Below are 14,407 nucleotides of genomic sequence, written 5' to 3'. Positions count from 1 at the left end.
ATGCCCTGGGTACCTTGTAGGCCAGTAGCCAGGATGGAGCCGACTAAATTTATGACCCTCTGCAGCTTCCTTCAGTCCTGTGAAGTAGCCATCCACCCTCCCCACCCCCCATACCAGACAGTGGTGCAGCCTGTCAGAATGCTCTCCACGGTACATCTATAGAAGTTTTTGAGTGTATTTGTTGACATTCCAAATCTCTTCAAACTCCTAATAAAGTACAGTCGCTGTCTTGCCTACTTTGCAGCTGCATCAATATGTTGGGACCAGGTTAGATCCTCTGAGAATTTGACATCCAGGAACTTGAAGCTGCTCACTTTCTCCACTTCTGATCCCTCTAAGAGGATTGGTATGTGTTCCTTCGTCTTACCCTTCCTGAAGTCCACAATCAGCTCTTTCGTCTTACTGGCATTGAGTGCCAGGTTGTTGCTGCGACACCACTCCACTAGTTGGCATATCTCACTCCTGTACGCCCTCTCGTCACCACCTGAGATTCTACCAACAATGGTTGTACCGTCAGCAAATTTATAGATGGTATTTGAGCTAAGCCTAGCCACACAGTCATGAGTGCAGAGAGAGTAGAGCTAGGCACACACCCCTAAGTTGCACCAGTGTTGATTGTCAGCAAAGAGGAGATATTATCACCAATCTACACAGATTGTGGTCTTCCTGTTAGGAAGTCGAGGATCCAATTGCAGAGGGAGGTACAGAAGCACAAGCTCTGTAACTTCTCAATCAGGATTGTGGGAATGATGGTGTTAAATGCTGAGCTATAGTCGATGAACAGCATCCTGACATAGGGCTTAGATTTTCTCTTGTTTGCTATCGAATGGACCTAACACGCAATAAAGTCTTGATTTCACAATTTACCTCATCATGGACCTTGCACCTTTTATTTTGCCTACTTGCTCTGTAACTATAACACTGTATTTTACATTCTGTTATTAATTTTCCTTTGATACTCTCTCCAAGTACTTCTCTTTGGAATGATCTGTGTGAGTGGCGTGCCGTTTTCACTCTACCTCAATACATGTGACAAAGTAAAAGTAAAAGTGGCAGGCCGACAAATCCAGGGCAAGCATTAAAAAGGGCTAAGAGAGTTGTAAAAGAGCGCCTGAAGGCTTTATGTGTCAATGCAAGGAGCATTCGTAATAAGGTGGATGAATTGAAAGTGCAGATTGTTATTAATGATTATGATATAGTTGGGATCACAGAGACATGGCTCCAGGGTGACCAGGGATGGGAGCTCAACGTTCAGGGATATTCAATATTCAGGAGGGATAGACATGAAGGAAGGGGAGGTGGGGTGGCGTTGCTGGTTAAAAAAGAGATTAACGCAATAGAAAGGAAGGACATAAGCCGGGAAGATGTGGAATCGATATGGGTAGAGCTGCGTAACACTAAGGGGCAGAAGACGCTGGTGGGAGTTGTGTACAGGCCACCTAACAGTAGTAGTGAGGTCGGAGATGGTATTAAACAGGAAATTAGAAATGTGTGCAATAAAGGAACAGCAGTTATAATGGGTGACTTCAATCTACATGTAGACTGGGTGAACCAAATTGGTAAAGGTGCTGAGGAAGAGGATTTCTTGGAATGTATGCGGGATGGTTTTTTGAACCAACATGTCGAGGAACCGACTAGAGAGCAGGCTATTCTGGACTGGGTTTTGAGCAATGAGGAAGGGTTAATTAGCGATCTTGTCGTGAGAGGCCCCTTGGGTAAGAGTGACCATAATATGGTGGAATTCTTCATTAACATGGAGAGTGACGTAGTTAATTCAGAAACAAAGGTTCTGAACTTAAAGAGGGGTAACTTTGAAGGTGAGTCGTGAATTAGCTAAGATAGACTGGCAAATGACACTTAAAGGATTGACGGTGGATATGCAATGGCAGGCATTTAAGGGTTGCATGGATGAACTACAACAATTGTTCATCCCAGTTTGGCAAAAGAATAAATCAAGGAAGGTAGTGCACCCGTGGCTGACAAGAGAAATTAGGGATAGTATCAATTCCAAAGAAGTAGCATACAAATTAGCCAGAGAAAGTGGCTCTCCTGAGGACTGGGAGAAATTCAGAGTTCAGCAGAGGAGGACAAAGGGCTTAATTAGGAAGGGGAAAAAAGATTATGAGAGAAAACTGGCAGAGAACATAAAAATGGACTGTAAAAGCTTTTATAGATATGTAAAAAGGAAAAGACTGATAAAGACAAATGTAGGTCCCCTGCAAACAGAAACAGGTGAATTGATTATGGGGAGCAAGGATATGGCAGACCAATTGAATAATTACTTTGGTTCTGTCTTCACTAAGGAGGACATAAATAATCTTCCAGAAATAGTAAGGGACAGAGGGTCCAGTGAGATGGAGGAACTGAGCGAAATACATGTTAGTAGGGAAGTGGTGTTAGGTAAATTGAAGGGATTGAAGGCAGATAAATCCCCAGGGCCAGATGGTCTGCATCCTAGAGTGCTTAAGGAAGTAGCCCAAGAAATAGTGGATGCATTAGTGATAATTTTTCAAAACTCGTTAGATTCTGGACTAGTTCCTGAGGATTGGAGGGTGGCTAATGTAACCCCACTTTTTAAAAAAGGAGGGAGAGAGAAACCGGGGAATTATAGGCCGGTTAGCCTAACGTCGGTGGTGGGGAAACTGCTGGAGTCAGTTATCAAGGATGTGATAACAGCACATTTGGAAAGCGGTGAAATGATTGGACAAAGTCAGCATGGATTTGTGAAAGGAAAATCATGTCTGACGAATCTCATAGAATTTTTTGAGGATGTAACTAGTAGAGTGGATAGGGGAGAACCAGTGGATGTGGTATATTTGGATTTTCAAAAGGCTTTTGACAAGGTCCCACACAGGAGATTAGTGTGCAAACTTAAAGCACACGGTATTGGGGGTAAGGTATTGGTGTGGGTGGAGAATTGGTTAGCAGACAGGAAGCAAAGAGTGGGAATAAACGGGACCTTTTCAGAATGGCAGGCGGTGACTAGTGGGGTACCGCAAGGCTCAGTGCTGGGACCCCAGTTGTTTACAATATATATTAATGACTTGGATGAGGGAATTAAATGCAGCATCTCCAAGTTTGCGGATGACACGAAGCTGGGTGGCAGTGTTAGCAGTGAGGAGGATGCTAAGAGGATGCAGGGTGACTTGGATAGGTTGGGTGAGTGGGCAAACTCATGGCAGATGCAATTTAATGTGGATAAATGTGAAGTTATCCACTTTGGTGGCAAAAATAGGAAAACAGATTATTATCTGAATGGTGGCCGATTAGGAAAAGGGGAGGTGCAACGAGACCTGGGTGTCTTTATACACCAGTCATTGAAAGTGGGCATGCAGGTACAGCAGGCGGTGAAAAAGGCGAACGGTATGCTGGCATTTATAGCGAGAGGATTCGAGTACAGGAGCAGGGAGGTACTACTGCAGTTGTACAAGGCCTTGGTGAGACCACACCTGGAGTATTGTGTGCAGTTTTGGTCCCCTAATCTGAGGAAAGACATCTTTGCCATAGAGGGAGTACAAAGAAGGTTCACCAGATTGATTCCTGGGATGGCAGGTCTTTCATATGAAGAAAGACTGGATGAACTGGGCTTGTACTCGTTGGAATTTAGAAGATTGAGGGGGGATCTGATTGAAACGTATAAGATCCTAAAGGGATTGGACAGGCTGGATGCGGGAAGATTGTTCCCGATGTTGGGGAGGTCCAGAACGAGGGGTCACAGTTTGAGGATAGAGGGGAAGCCTTTTAGGACCGAGATTAGGAAAAACTTCTTCACACAGAGAGTGGTGAATCTGTGGAATTCTCTGCCACAGCAAACTGTTGAGGCCAGTTCATTAGCTATGTTTAAAAGGAAGTTAGATATGGCCCTTGTGGCTACAGGGGTCAGGGGGTATGGAGGGAAGGCTGAGGTGGGGTTCTGAGTTGGATGATCAGCCATGATCATAATAAATGGCGGTGCAGGCTCGAAGGGCCGAATGGCCTACTCCTGCACCTATTTTCTATGTTTCTATGTTTCTAATAATAAACCAATTTTCCAATTACCCATTGCATGCTATATGACTAAACAGCCCTGTTATATCAGCCCACATTCAAAGTCAAGCTTATTGCCATCTGCACAAATTCAGGTATGTACAGGTACAATAAAAAACTTAACTGCAGAAACACACACAGAGTGCTGGAGGAACTCAGCAGGTCAGAGAGCATCTATGGAATTGGGTAGATAATCGACTTTCAGGCCAAGACCCTTCTTCAGGACTGAGAAGGAAGGGGGAAGGTGCCAAAATGAAAAGGTGTGGGATGGGATGGGAAGGAAGCTAGCTGGAAGGTGATAGGTGAAGCCAGGTGGGTGGAAAAGTTCAAGGGCTGGAGAAGAAGGAATCTGATAGGAGAGGAGGGTGGACCATAGCAGAAAGGGAAGGAGGAAGGGTCCCGGGGGGAAGTAATAGGCAGGTGAAAAGAGGTAAAAGGCCACAGTGGGGAATAGAGGAAGGTGGGGGGAAAATTAGTTTACTGAAAGGAGAAATTGATATTCATGCCATTAGGTTGGAGGCTGCTCAGGAGGAATTTAAGGTGTTTAGATTTCCAGCATCTGCAGACTTTCTTGTGTTTGAAACTTACTTGTGGTAGCTCACATTAACAATATCCCCAAGGAAAATATAAATTAAATTATTCAAACTTATACACGTGTAAGGGTTTCTTCTTTTATGTTACTGCTAGGGTGAATAAAATGGCTTCTCTGTACTGTTAACTGCTGAGACAGTGGTTCTCTATAGCAGCCTGTTTGGGTTATAATTAGTGATAACGGGACTTGTATTCATTTGCTAACCAATTGGGATAGATGTTATTCTTTCTGTCTGTGTGAAAGCTGTTAGTTTGCATGGGCTTGAGGGAGAAGGTGCAAGGAGGATGAAGAGAGAAGACGTGGCTTGAGGAGATGGTGGCCGGACCCGCTGGGCCTGGGATCGGGGCCGGAGCCCAGGGGCCGACTAGCGAAGGAGGATCTGCGAAAGGGAATCCATGAGCTCCAACGTTTGTACACTGGGCATGCTTATGAGATTATTGGCACCTTTTATTTGTTTTCCTTTTCTTTTGTTTCTCTTCTAACCCCATACTTAAATATAAAACCTTAATCGTTTAATCACACATTGTGGACTGAATGTTATTTCCGGGTACTGATGTTACACAGAGGACACCATACGCAGAATCCACCCACACAAGAGTGCTAGTGTTTGGTTGGGGAGCGGGAGCCACCCCCGAGATCATGCCACTGGATGCAACAAGTCTTACGCACGAATGAACACAATTTGAACAAAAAATATAAGCACAAACAAGAGGAAATCTGCAGATGCTGGAAATCCAAGCAACACACACAAAATGCTGTGGGAACTCAGCAGGCCAGCGTCTATGGAAAAGAGTACAGTCGACTGCAGTGCAAAGTGGTCAAAATAGCCTCAGCGTTATTACACTGAGGTAGTGGCTAGGGTTTAGCTGGCTGGTTCAAAAACCAAATGTCTGAAGGGAAGTAGCTGTTCCTGAACCTGGTGGTGTGGAACTTCAGGCTTCTGTAGCTCCTGCCCGATGGCAGCTGGCCCGGATGCTGGTGATGATGTTGCCTTTTTGAGGCAGCACCTCCTGCAGATACAACCAAAGGTGGGGAGGGATGTTCCCGCGATGTATTGGGCAGAGCCCACCACACCCTGCAGCTTTTTACATTCAAATTCCCACATCAGACCATGATATAACCAGTCAGAACACTTTCAACAGTTTATCGGTCGTAGTCGGTTAGAGTGTTTTGTGAGAAGCTGAAGAATTTTATTGAGTGACAGGCACAAGAGGCTGCAAATGCTGGAATCTGGAGCAACAGAAGAAGCACTGGGGGAATCTCAGAGGCCCAGGCAGAAGCTTATCGCATCAATTTCCCTCCAGCACTCTTTCAGCTGCTCTAGATTCCAGCTTCTACAGTCCCTCGTGTCTCCATTTCACTAGTCCACTGTGAGGTCTCATCAAGCCGTGCCCATTTTGAAATAGTTTTTCTCTTTCTCTTGACGGAAGTTCTGTGAGACCCACCCTCACTGCTCCGTCTCTGTGACCTCTGCTGCGTTCCTGTTCTTGACTTAACCATAGATGCTGCTTGACCCAGTTAGTTCCTCCAGTACTTTCTGTGTTATTCAATGGTAGGTCAGGCTTGAGGAGCTCAATGGTCAATCCTGTTCCCAGGTCTTAAATGTTGTCTGGAGCACCTGTGAATCAGAATCAGATTTATTATCACTGCTTAAGTGATATTACATTGATTGTTTTGCAGCAGCAGTACACTGTCAATATACTAAATTACTTTAAGTACAAAAATAAAGGAATAGTGCAAAAAAAAGGAATAGTTAGTTAGTGTTCATTGCTTCAGAAAAATGATGGCAGTTGGCAAGAAGCTGTGGTCTTCAGGCTCCTAAACTTCCTCCCCAATGATTGTAACGAGAAGAAGGTGTGGGTCCTGAGTGGTACAGACCTTGAAGATGTCTTGATGATGGGGAGGTTTATGCCTATGATAGACCTTCTGCAGTTTTCTGCAGTACTCTGCATTTCGATCCTCCAAACTAGGTGGTGAGGCGATCACTCGGAATGCTCTCTACCGTACTTCTGTATAAATTTGCTAGAGTCTTTGGTGACATACCAAAACTTCTCAAATTCCTAATGTAATACGTTCGCCGGTGTGCCTTCTTCATGATTGCATCAATGTGGCGGGCCCAGAGCAGATCCTCAGAGATGGTGAGATGGAACTTGAAGCTGCCCACCTTTTTCACTGCTGGCCCTTTGACGAGGAGCGGGGAACAATGGATGACCTCTTTGCAGAGAATTTAACAGTGTTGATGTGCAGTGGGATCTTGGGGTTGAAGTTCATAGCTCTATGAAAATGGCTACACAGGTTGATACGGTGGTTAGAAAGTCATGTGGTATACTTGCCTTTATTAGTTGAGGCATTGTGTTCAAATGTCAGGAAGTTATATTGCAGCTTTATAATTATCTTGTCAGGCAGTACCTGGAGTATTGCATATTATTCTGGTCGCCCCATTACAGGAAAAGATGTCGAGGTCTTGGAGAAGATCCAGAAGAGGTTTACCAGGATGCTGCCTAGATTAGACAGCATGTACTATACCAAGAGGTTGGACAGGTGGAGGAGAGATCGATAGAGGTTAATAAGATTATGAGAGCTATAGACAGAGGAGACAGACAACATCCAGGGTTGAAATGTCTAGTACCAGAGGATATGCATTTAAGGTTAGAGGGGCTAATTTTGAAGGAGGTGTTAGATGCAAGTTTTTTTATACAGAGAGTGGTGGGTGTCTAGAATGTGCTGCTCGGGGTGGTGGTAGAGGCAGAAACATTAGGGGCTTCTAAAAGATATTTAAATAGGCACATGAATGTGAGGAAAATGGAAGGATAGGGACATTGTGTAGACATGGGGTAAGTTTAGAAGGCCATTTGATTACTAATTGGTTTGGTTCAGCACACCATTTTGGGCCCAAGGGGCTGTTCCTGTGTTGTATTGTTCTATGTTCTCTGTTCACAGGGTTGCCAGCAGAGGCACAGGGGAAATGACAGCTGACCACAAGCTGAGTTGAAAGCCCCCTCCACTGATGGCTCAGTGTGGCCAAGGTCCCTGCCAATATCAAGCATGCACACAGCTAAACCTTTTCTCCCTTCAGCCTGGGCAGAAGGTTCGGCAGGCTCTGGAGGACAATAAATCTCAGCCACTCGTTTTCTTGTCCTTTCTGTCTCAGATGTAGCACCCAGCTGTCCTAGTCCTCTGGACTGTGCCCTTCGCCGCCGCAACCATTGTCCCGCTGGGTCACAGGACTGCGGTCCCTGCCTTTCTGGCTACCGAGAGGACGGTGAGGAGAAGTGTGCACTGACAGGACACCAGAGGCACGGTGAGTGGGGAAAACAATACTGTTAAAAAATAACCTTTAATCATAAGTGGAAGGATATGGACATTATTTATATAATGCAAAAAATTACATTCTTAATGTCATTTGGTCAAGACAGACATTCACTTCATTGAAGTATTAACACTTCCATTATATTCAGTTTATTATTTTCAGATGAACCTGAGGTACTGTAAAACACTATTTTACATGCCATCCATACAGATCAGAACACTGAGGTAGGACAAGTGAAAAGTAATAATAGAATGCAGAACAAAATGTTACTGTTACAGAGAAAGTGCAGGCCAGGTAGAGGACAAGGTGCAGAGCCAAGATGAGGTAGATTGTGAGGTCAAGAGTCCATCTTACAACATTAGTGGCCTAATCCATAGTCTTTTAACAGCAGGATAGAAGCTGTCCCGGTGGTACATGCTTTCAGGCTTTTGTATCGTCTGTCCGATGGAAGAAGAGAGAACGTCTGGGGTGGGTGGGGTCTTTGATGATTCTGGCTGCTCTACCGAGGCAGTGAGAAGTTTAGACAGAGTCCACGGAGGGGAGGCTAGTTTCTGTGATGTGCTGAGTTGTGTCCATCGCTCTTTGCAGCTTCCTGCGGTCGCAGGCAGAGCAGGTGCCATACCAAGGCATGATGCATTCGGGTAGGATACTCTCTCAGGTCCATCAGTAAAAGTTAATGATGGTCAATGCCAAATTTCTTTGGCCCCCTGAGGAAGTAGAAGTGTTGACAAGCTTTCTTGGCCGTGACATCATTGTGGTTTGAACAGGACAGGCTACTGGTGATGTTCAGTCCCCGGAACCTGAAGCTCCCCCCACCCTTTTAACCATGGCACATTGCCACTCACTTAGCCCTCTGGATGTGATTTACCCCTTCCTGGTTTGAAGGGGCTTTGAGGGTATTACATTGGTTTATTATTGTCACATGCAGTGAAAAACTTCGTTTTGCATGCTTCACACCCAGACTCTGGTTGGACCACACTTGGAGTATGGTGTTCAGTTCTGGTCGCCTCATTATAAGAAGGACGTGGAAGTTCTAGGGAGGGGGCAGAGGAGATTTACTAGGATTTCGGCTGGATTGGGGAGCATATCTTATGAGGAAAAGCTGAGTGAGCTAAGACTTATCTCTTTGGAGTGCAGAGGAGCAGACGAGACTTGATAGATGTCGATAAGATAATAAGATGCACAGATAGAATGGACAGCTAGTGCCTTTTTCCCAAGAGTGGCAATGGCTAATACAGGGGCCATACTTTTAAAGTAAGTGGAGGAAGGTGAAGAGGGATGCCAGAGGTAGGTTTTTTTACACGGAGAGTTGTGAGTGCCTGGAACACACTCCCGGGAGTGGTGGTAGAGGCAGGTATGTTAAGGGTATTTAAGAGACTTTAAGATAGACACACGGATGAAAGAAAATCGGAGGGCTATGGGAGAAGGAAGGATTAGATCGATCACATAGCTGGGCACAACACTATGGGACAAAGGGCCTGTTCTGTGTTGACCTGATCTACTTTTTACCTTCTAAACGCTGATGCTGGGTTTGGGGAACTGTTCTTTGCTTACGAGCGAGTGACAGATGGAAAGTGCTGTTGTGCCCAACACCTGTGTTTACACTGGACAAGGTTCCTGTGTCACACTTTAATCAGCTGCTTCGGGGAGATAAAGCATGGAAAAGTAACAGGTTGAAGGCACCAGTGCAGAGCCGAGTGAGTCGGGGCTATGAGGCCTCTCCTGCTCCTCTCTCTCCTCTCCACCGTTTACGCCGCACCTGCCTTTCACAGCGTCGGTGAGTATGATTTCCAGCTGGACTATAAAACGGGGCATTGATAGTGGCACCTCCCGCAGTCGAAACCACCACGGGAGGTGTTTCTGCAGCCGCTATCTCTCACTTGCTGACGGAACACGATCAGCCAGACTTTACAATGTCCTGTATAGCAGCACTAAGTCTAACGTTAGTGGGCGCAAATCACTGGGACACGACCGCCGTAAGGCTGGCAAGGGGAATTCAAAGTTAAGTTTATTGTCACAGGCACATGACTGACCTCTGATACAGAACGTTCACAAGGAAATGTAAATTAAATATAAATTATATGTAATTTTTGCGAGGAAGAACACGTAAGAACAGGAAGAACTAAGGTCCGCTGCAGAGCAAAGCGTTTGGAGGGTTGCTGTACCGAGACAGCGGTTAGTGTTCAGCAGGGTGGTTCATTAAGGGAAGTCGCTGTTCTTGAACCCGATGGTGTGGGACTTCAGGTTTCTGTCCTTCCTACCCGATGTCATGGCATAGCCCGGATGCTGGGGGTCTTTGATGATTACTGTTACTTTCTTGAGGAGGTGCAGCCTGTTGACACCACTGATGGTGGGGAAGGACATTTCCGTGATGTATTCTCACAGCTTCTTATGTTCCTACGCATTCATGTTTGCACTGTTTATCCCTCTCTCTGCACATCGGGTGTTTTGTTTTTGTACATTGGATCTTCTTTAATGGGTTCTTTAGGGTTTCTTGTTTTGTGACTGCCTGTAAGGAGACAAACCTCATGGTTGTGTAATATATACATACATTGATAATGTATTTTGAGCTGTGAAAATGATGAATTATGAGGTGTGGGGAGAGGACATGCACTGTGACAGCACAGGTCTACACGAAACGCTGTCACTGGAAAGCAGCCTCCATCGTCAGGGACCCCCACCACCCAGGGCATCCTTTCTTCTTGTTGCCACTGTCAGGAAAAAGGCACAGGAACCTCAGGACTCACGCCACCAGGTTCAGGAACAGTTATTATCCTTCAAACATCAGGCACTTCAAAAGAAAATCTGCAGATGCTGGAAATCAAAGCAAGCCACCCAAAATGCTGGAGGAACTCAGCAGGTCAGGCAGCATCTATAGAAAAAAGTACAGTTGACGTTTCAGGCCGAGACCCTTCAGGGGGACTGGAAGGAAAGAGATGAGGAGTGGATTTAAAAGGTTAGGGGGGAAGAAGGGGGAGAGAAACACAAAGTGATAGGTGAAACCGGGGGCGGGGGGGGGGATGAAGTAAAGGCTGGGAAGTTGATGGGTGAAAGAGATACAGGGCTGGAGAAGGGGGAGTCTGATAGGAGAGGACAGATGGCCATGGAAGAAAGAAAAGGGGGGAGGAGCACTGGAGGGAGGTGACGGGCAGGCAAGGAAATAAGGTGAGAGAGGGAAAAGTTGGGGAATGTTGAAGGTGGTGGTGGGGGGCATTACTGTAAGTTTGAGGAATCGATGTTCATGCCATCAGGTTGGAGGCTGCCCAGATAGAATCTAAAGTGTTGTTCCTCCAACCCGAGTGTGGCCTCATCACAAGAGCAGAGGAGGCCATGGATTGACATATCAGAATGGGAATGGGAAGTGGAATTAAAATGGGTGGCCACTGGGAGATCTCGTTTCTTCTGGCAGACAGAACTCAATTTCACTTCCCCCATCATTGAAATGTTTCCACTACCTGTGAACTCACTTTCAAGGACTCTTCAGATCATGTTCTCGATATTTATCACTTATTATTTACTTATTATTATATTTTTTTTCTTTTTGTATTTGCACAGTTTGTTGTCTTTTGCACAGTCATCAAACAGCCACTTTGATACAGTCTTTCATTGATTCTGTTATGGCTATTATTCAAGTCAAAGTTAAAGTACATTTATTATCAAAATATGTATACTTTATACAACCTTGAGATGTGCCTTCATACAGGCAGATACAAAACAAAGAGACCCAGTGGAGCCCATTAAAAGAAAAGAAGACCATCGGACACCCAACGTGCAGAGAAAAAAAACGTGAACAATAAAAGTAAGCAAATAGCATTCAGACTGAAGTTCACAAAAGAGAGTTGACACTGATAGTTGCAGGCCACAGCCGCAGTTCAGAGCAGAGGTGAGTAAACCTCATGGAGTAACAAGTTCAAGTTCAGTGCGGAGATGGGTAAACCTTGCGGAGCAGCAATCTGAACCAGCCAATGCCTCTCCTTTGGGTCTGACTCCCTGTCCTTTTCAAACTGGCCCGGCGGTTAAATCATCCAGACCTCGCTCTCGGACCCGAACCCTGCCGCTTCAATATGCTCTCAGGCCAGCGCTTCACCTCTTTGAGTTGGTCCGTACCTAACTTTCCCAATTCGGTTCAGCACTTAAATCGGTGAAACCTCGGGTCTTTCCTCACTCTCAGACCCAGGTCCGGGCCCTGCTGCCTCGACTCTGCATCACTTCCGCTCGTCTCACCTCGGCCCTGCCAAATCAAATTGCATCCAAGTTCACTCCAGGAATGGGCAAACATTAGCTGATTGCCTTCTGTCCGGCCCTGACCCCAACGCCTCGCTTCAGCCCGTATAAACCACACCGCAGCCATCCTGGGTCCAACGCCTCGATTCAGCCCGTATGCACCACACCGCAGCCCTCCTGCACCTTCAAGACTTCAGTCCTGATACCAAAAGTGCCAGGTCCCAGTGGTTCAAAAGCTCAACTGACAGGGAAGTTACAGTCTATCGTTCACAGTGAGCGTTTAGCAGAAAGAATGTAATTCATGGAAAATTTATTTGTTTTCTTTGTTTTGTTTGCCACCAACAAGCAGTCACTGAGCCGTCTTAAACCAGAAGTCAGACCAAATTCTATGGGTTTATTGAGTATGCCCACAAGACAATGAATCTCAGGGTTGTCTATGGTGACATATATGTACTTTGATAATAAATTTACCTTGAACTTTGAAGTCGAAGCTTGATAGGGGAGCAATTGGTCCTGATTGAAATGTCTCAGCCCGAAATGTCGACTGTTCATACCCCTCCGTAGATCCTGCCTGACCTGCTGATCACCTGCTGCATTTTGTGAGTGTTCAGTTGGGAACTCGCTGTAAGGGGAATAAATTCACTGTGACACCACAAGTTGAACGTGGAAGGGGCCAGAATTCACTGTGACGCCCACTGCCTCAGACAAGTGATGTGCTTCCTGTGTTTGTTCAGATGCACTCTGACCTCTTTGTCTGAAGGAGCCTGGTTCAAACCCCACTCCAGATACTCAAGTACAAACTCCTTACTGCAGATCCCTCACTCACTCCCTATGGCCGAGGGAGTTCTACAGTGTCGGAGGTGCTGTTCTTCAGATGGTCGGCTAGATTCTTCCCTTCTGCTCTCCCCCTGGTGGGTCCGACAGATTCCATTGGTCTGTGAGTGAATACCCGTCACAGTTTTAGACTTGTTGGTCATAAACCTAAGCAATCCTGCAGATGCTGGAAAACTTGAGCAACACATACTCACAGAAGAGGAACTCAGCAAGTCAGGCACTGTCTATGGATGGGAATAAACAGTCCCAAGTCCTGATGAAGCATCTCGGCCCGAAACATCGACTGTTTATCCCCCTCCACGGATGCTGCCAGACCTGCTGAGTTCTACCAGCACTTTGTGTGTGTTATTTAGACTGGTGGTGTCACAGTGAATTCCCTCCTCTAGTAATGAAGTCTGATATCACAGTGAATCCCCCATCCCCAGCACCTCAGACCTGTGGTGTCACTGTGAATTCCTTCCCATCACATCTCACTGTGAGTTCCCAACTACTCCCCTGCTCACTTCATTCTTGTGGTATCACTATAAATTGCTTCCCTTCACCTGTAGGTGGCAGCACCGAGAACAGTCTTCGATCCTCTCCATGTTCAGTGGTTCTGTTGGCAAGTCTGACTAGGTTGGTCTCCCCCAAACTTTAGTGTATATAGCATTTAAATGATGGCGAAATACTAAAGAAATTGCACTGTTACTCTGGTTCCAGATGTTGTGAAAGCAACTGCTGATGTCGATGACCTACTCCAATCCCTGTTGGCCCAGTGGGAGAAGACTTCGCCCCAGAGTTCAAGTTCAGGTTATTGCCTTTCAACCATATGCATGAATATCACCAAATAAAACAACCCTCCTCCGGACCAAGGTGCACTACACAGTACACACAACACATAAAAGTAATATTGCTGTTGTTGAGTCCTCAGCTCACGGCTGTAGTTGCCCACAGGGTTTTCGTAGCAAGATAAGGAAGTAGATCCCCAGGCCTTTCTTCCACGCAGATAGTGCTGCTGCCCAGGCTGGGACTCGGCCGGATTCGAACTCAGGACTATCCGCCTCGAAGTCCAGTGCTGCTGTCACTACACCACCAGCCAGCCCAAAGTAATATTACCACAAAGAAGTTAACAAGTAATATGGTGCTTATACAGAGTTAAAAAGTAAACTACTAGTGCTTCATATGCGATGAGGCCTGGGTGGTGGCAGGGAGTTCGTCGTCTCACAGCCTGGGGATAAAGTTGTTTCCCATCTGAACAGTTCTTGTCCTAATATAACGGTACCTCCTGCCTGATGATAGGGGTTCACCGGCACCATCTTGTGCTTAGACCCCTGCTCTACTTGCTTTACACTTAAGACTTTGTAGCTAAGCACAGCTCCAATGCCATATTCAGGTTTGCTGACGACACCACTGCCATAGGCTGAATCAAAGGTGGTGATAAA

The 14,407-nt window shown here is 45.9% G+C and overlaps 1 protein-coding gene across 1 annotated transcript in view; it reads left to right on the top strand.

Annotated features, from left to right (window-relative positions):
* Nucleotides 1-9,586: 9,586 nt before the first annotated feature.
* LOC134346107 (neural proliferation differentiation and control protein 1-like) overlaps nucleotides 9,587-14,407 on the top strand; it is a 31,396-nt gene continuing 26,575 nt past the window's right edge. The window contains exons 1-2 of the mRNA XM_063047406.1: nucleotides 9,587-9,705; nucleotides 13,686-13,775. Of these exons, the coding sequence (XP_062903476.1) occupies nucleotides 9,639-9,705; nucleotides 13,686-13,775 (157 nt within the window). The 5' untranslated portion in view covers nucleotides 9,587-9,638. The remainder of the gene's footprint in view (nucleotides 9,706-13,685; nucleotides 13,776-14,407) is intronic.

This window comes from Mobula hypostoma, chromosome 5 (genome assembly GCF_963921235.1).
Source record: "Mobula hypostoma chromosome 5, sMobHyp1.1, whole genome shotgun sequence".
Classification (NCBI taxonomy): domain Eukaryota; kingdom Metazoa; phylum Chordata; class Chondrichthyes; order Myliobatiformes; family Myliobatidae; genus Mobula; species Mobula hypostoma.
This window is presented reverse-complemented; position numbering and strand designations above follow the sequence as displayed.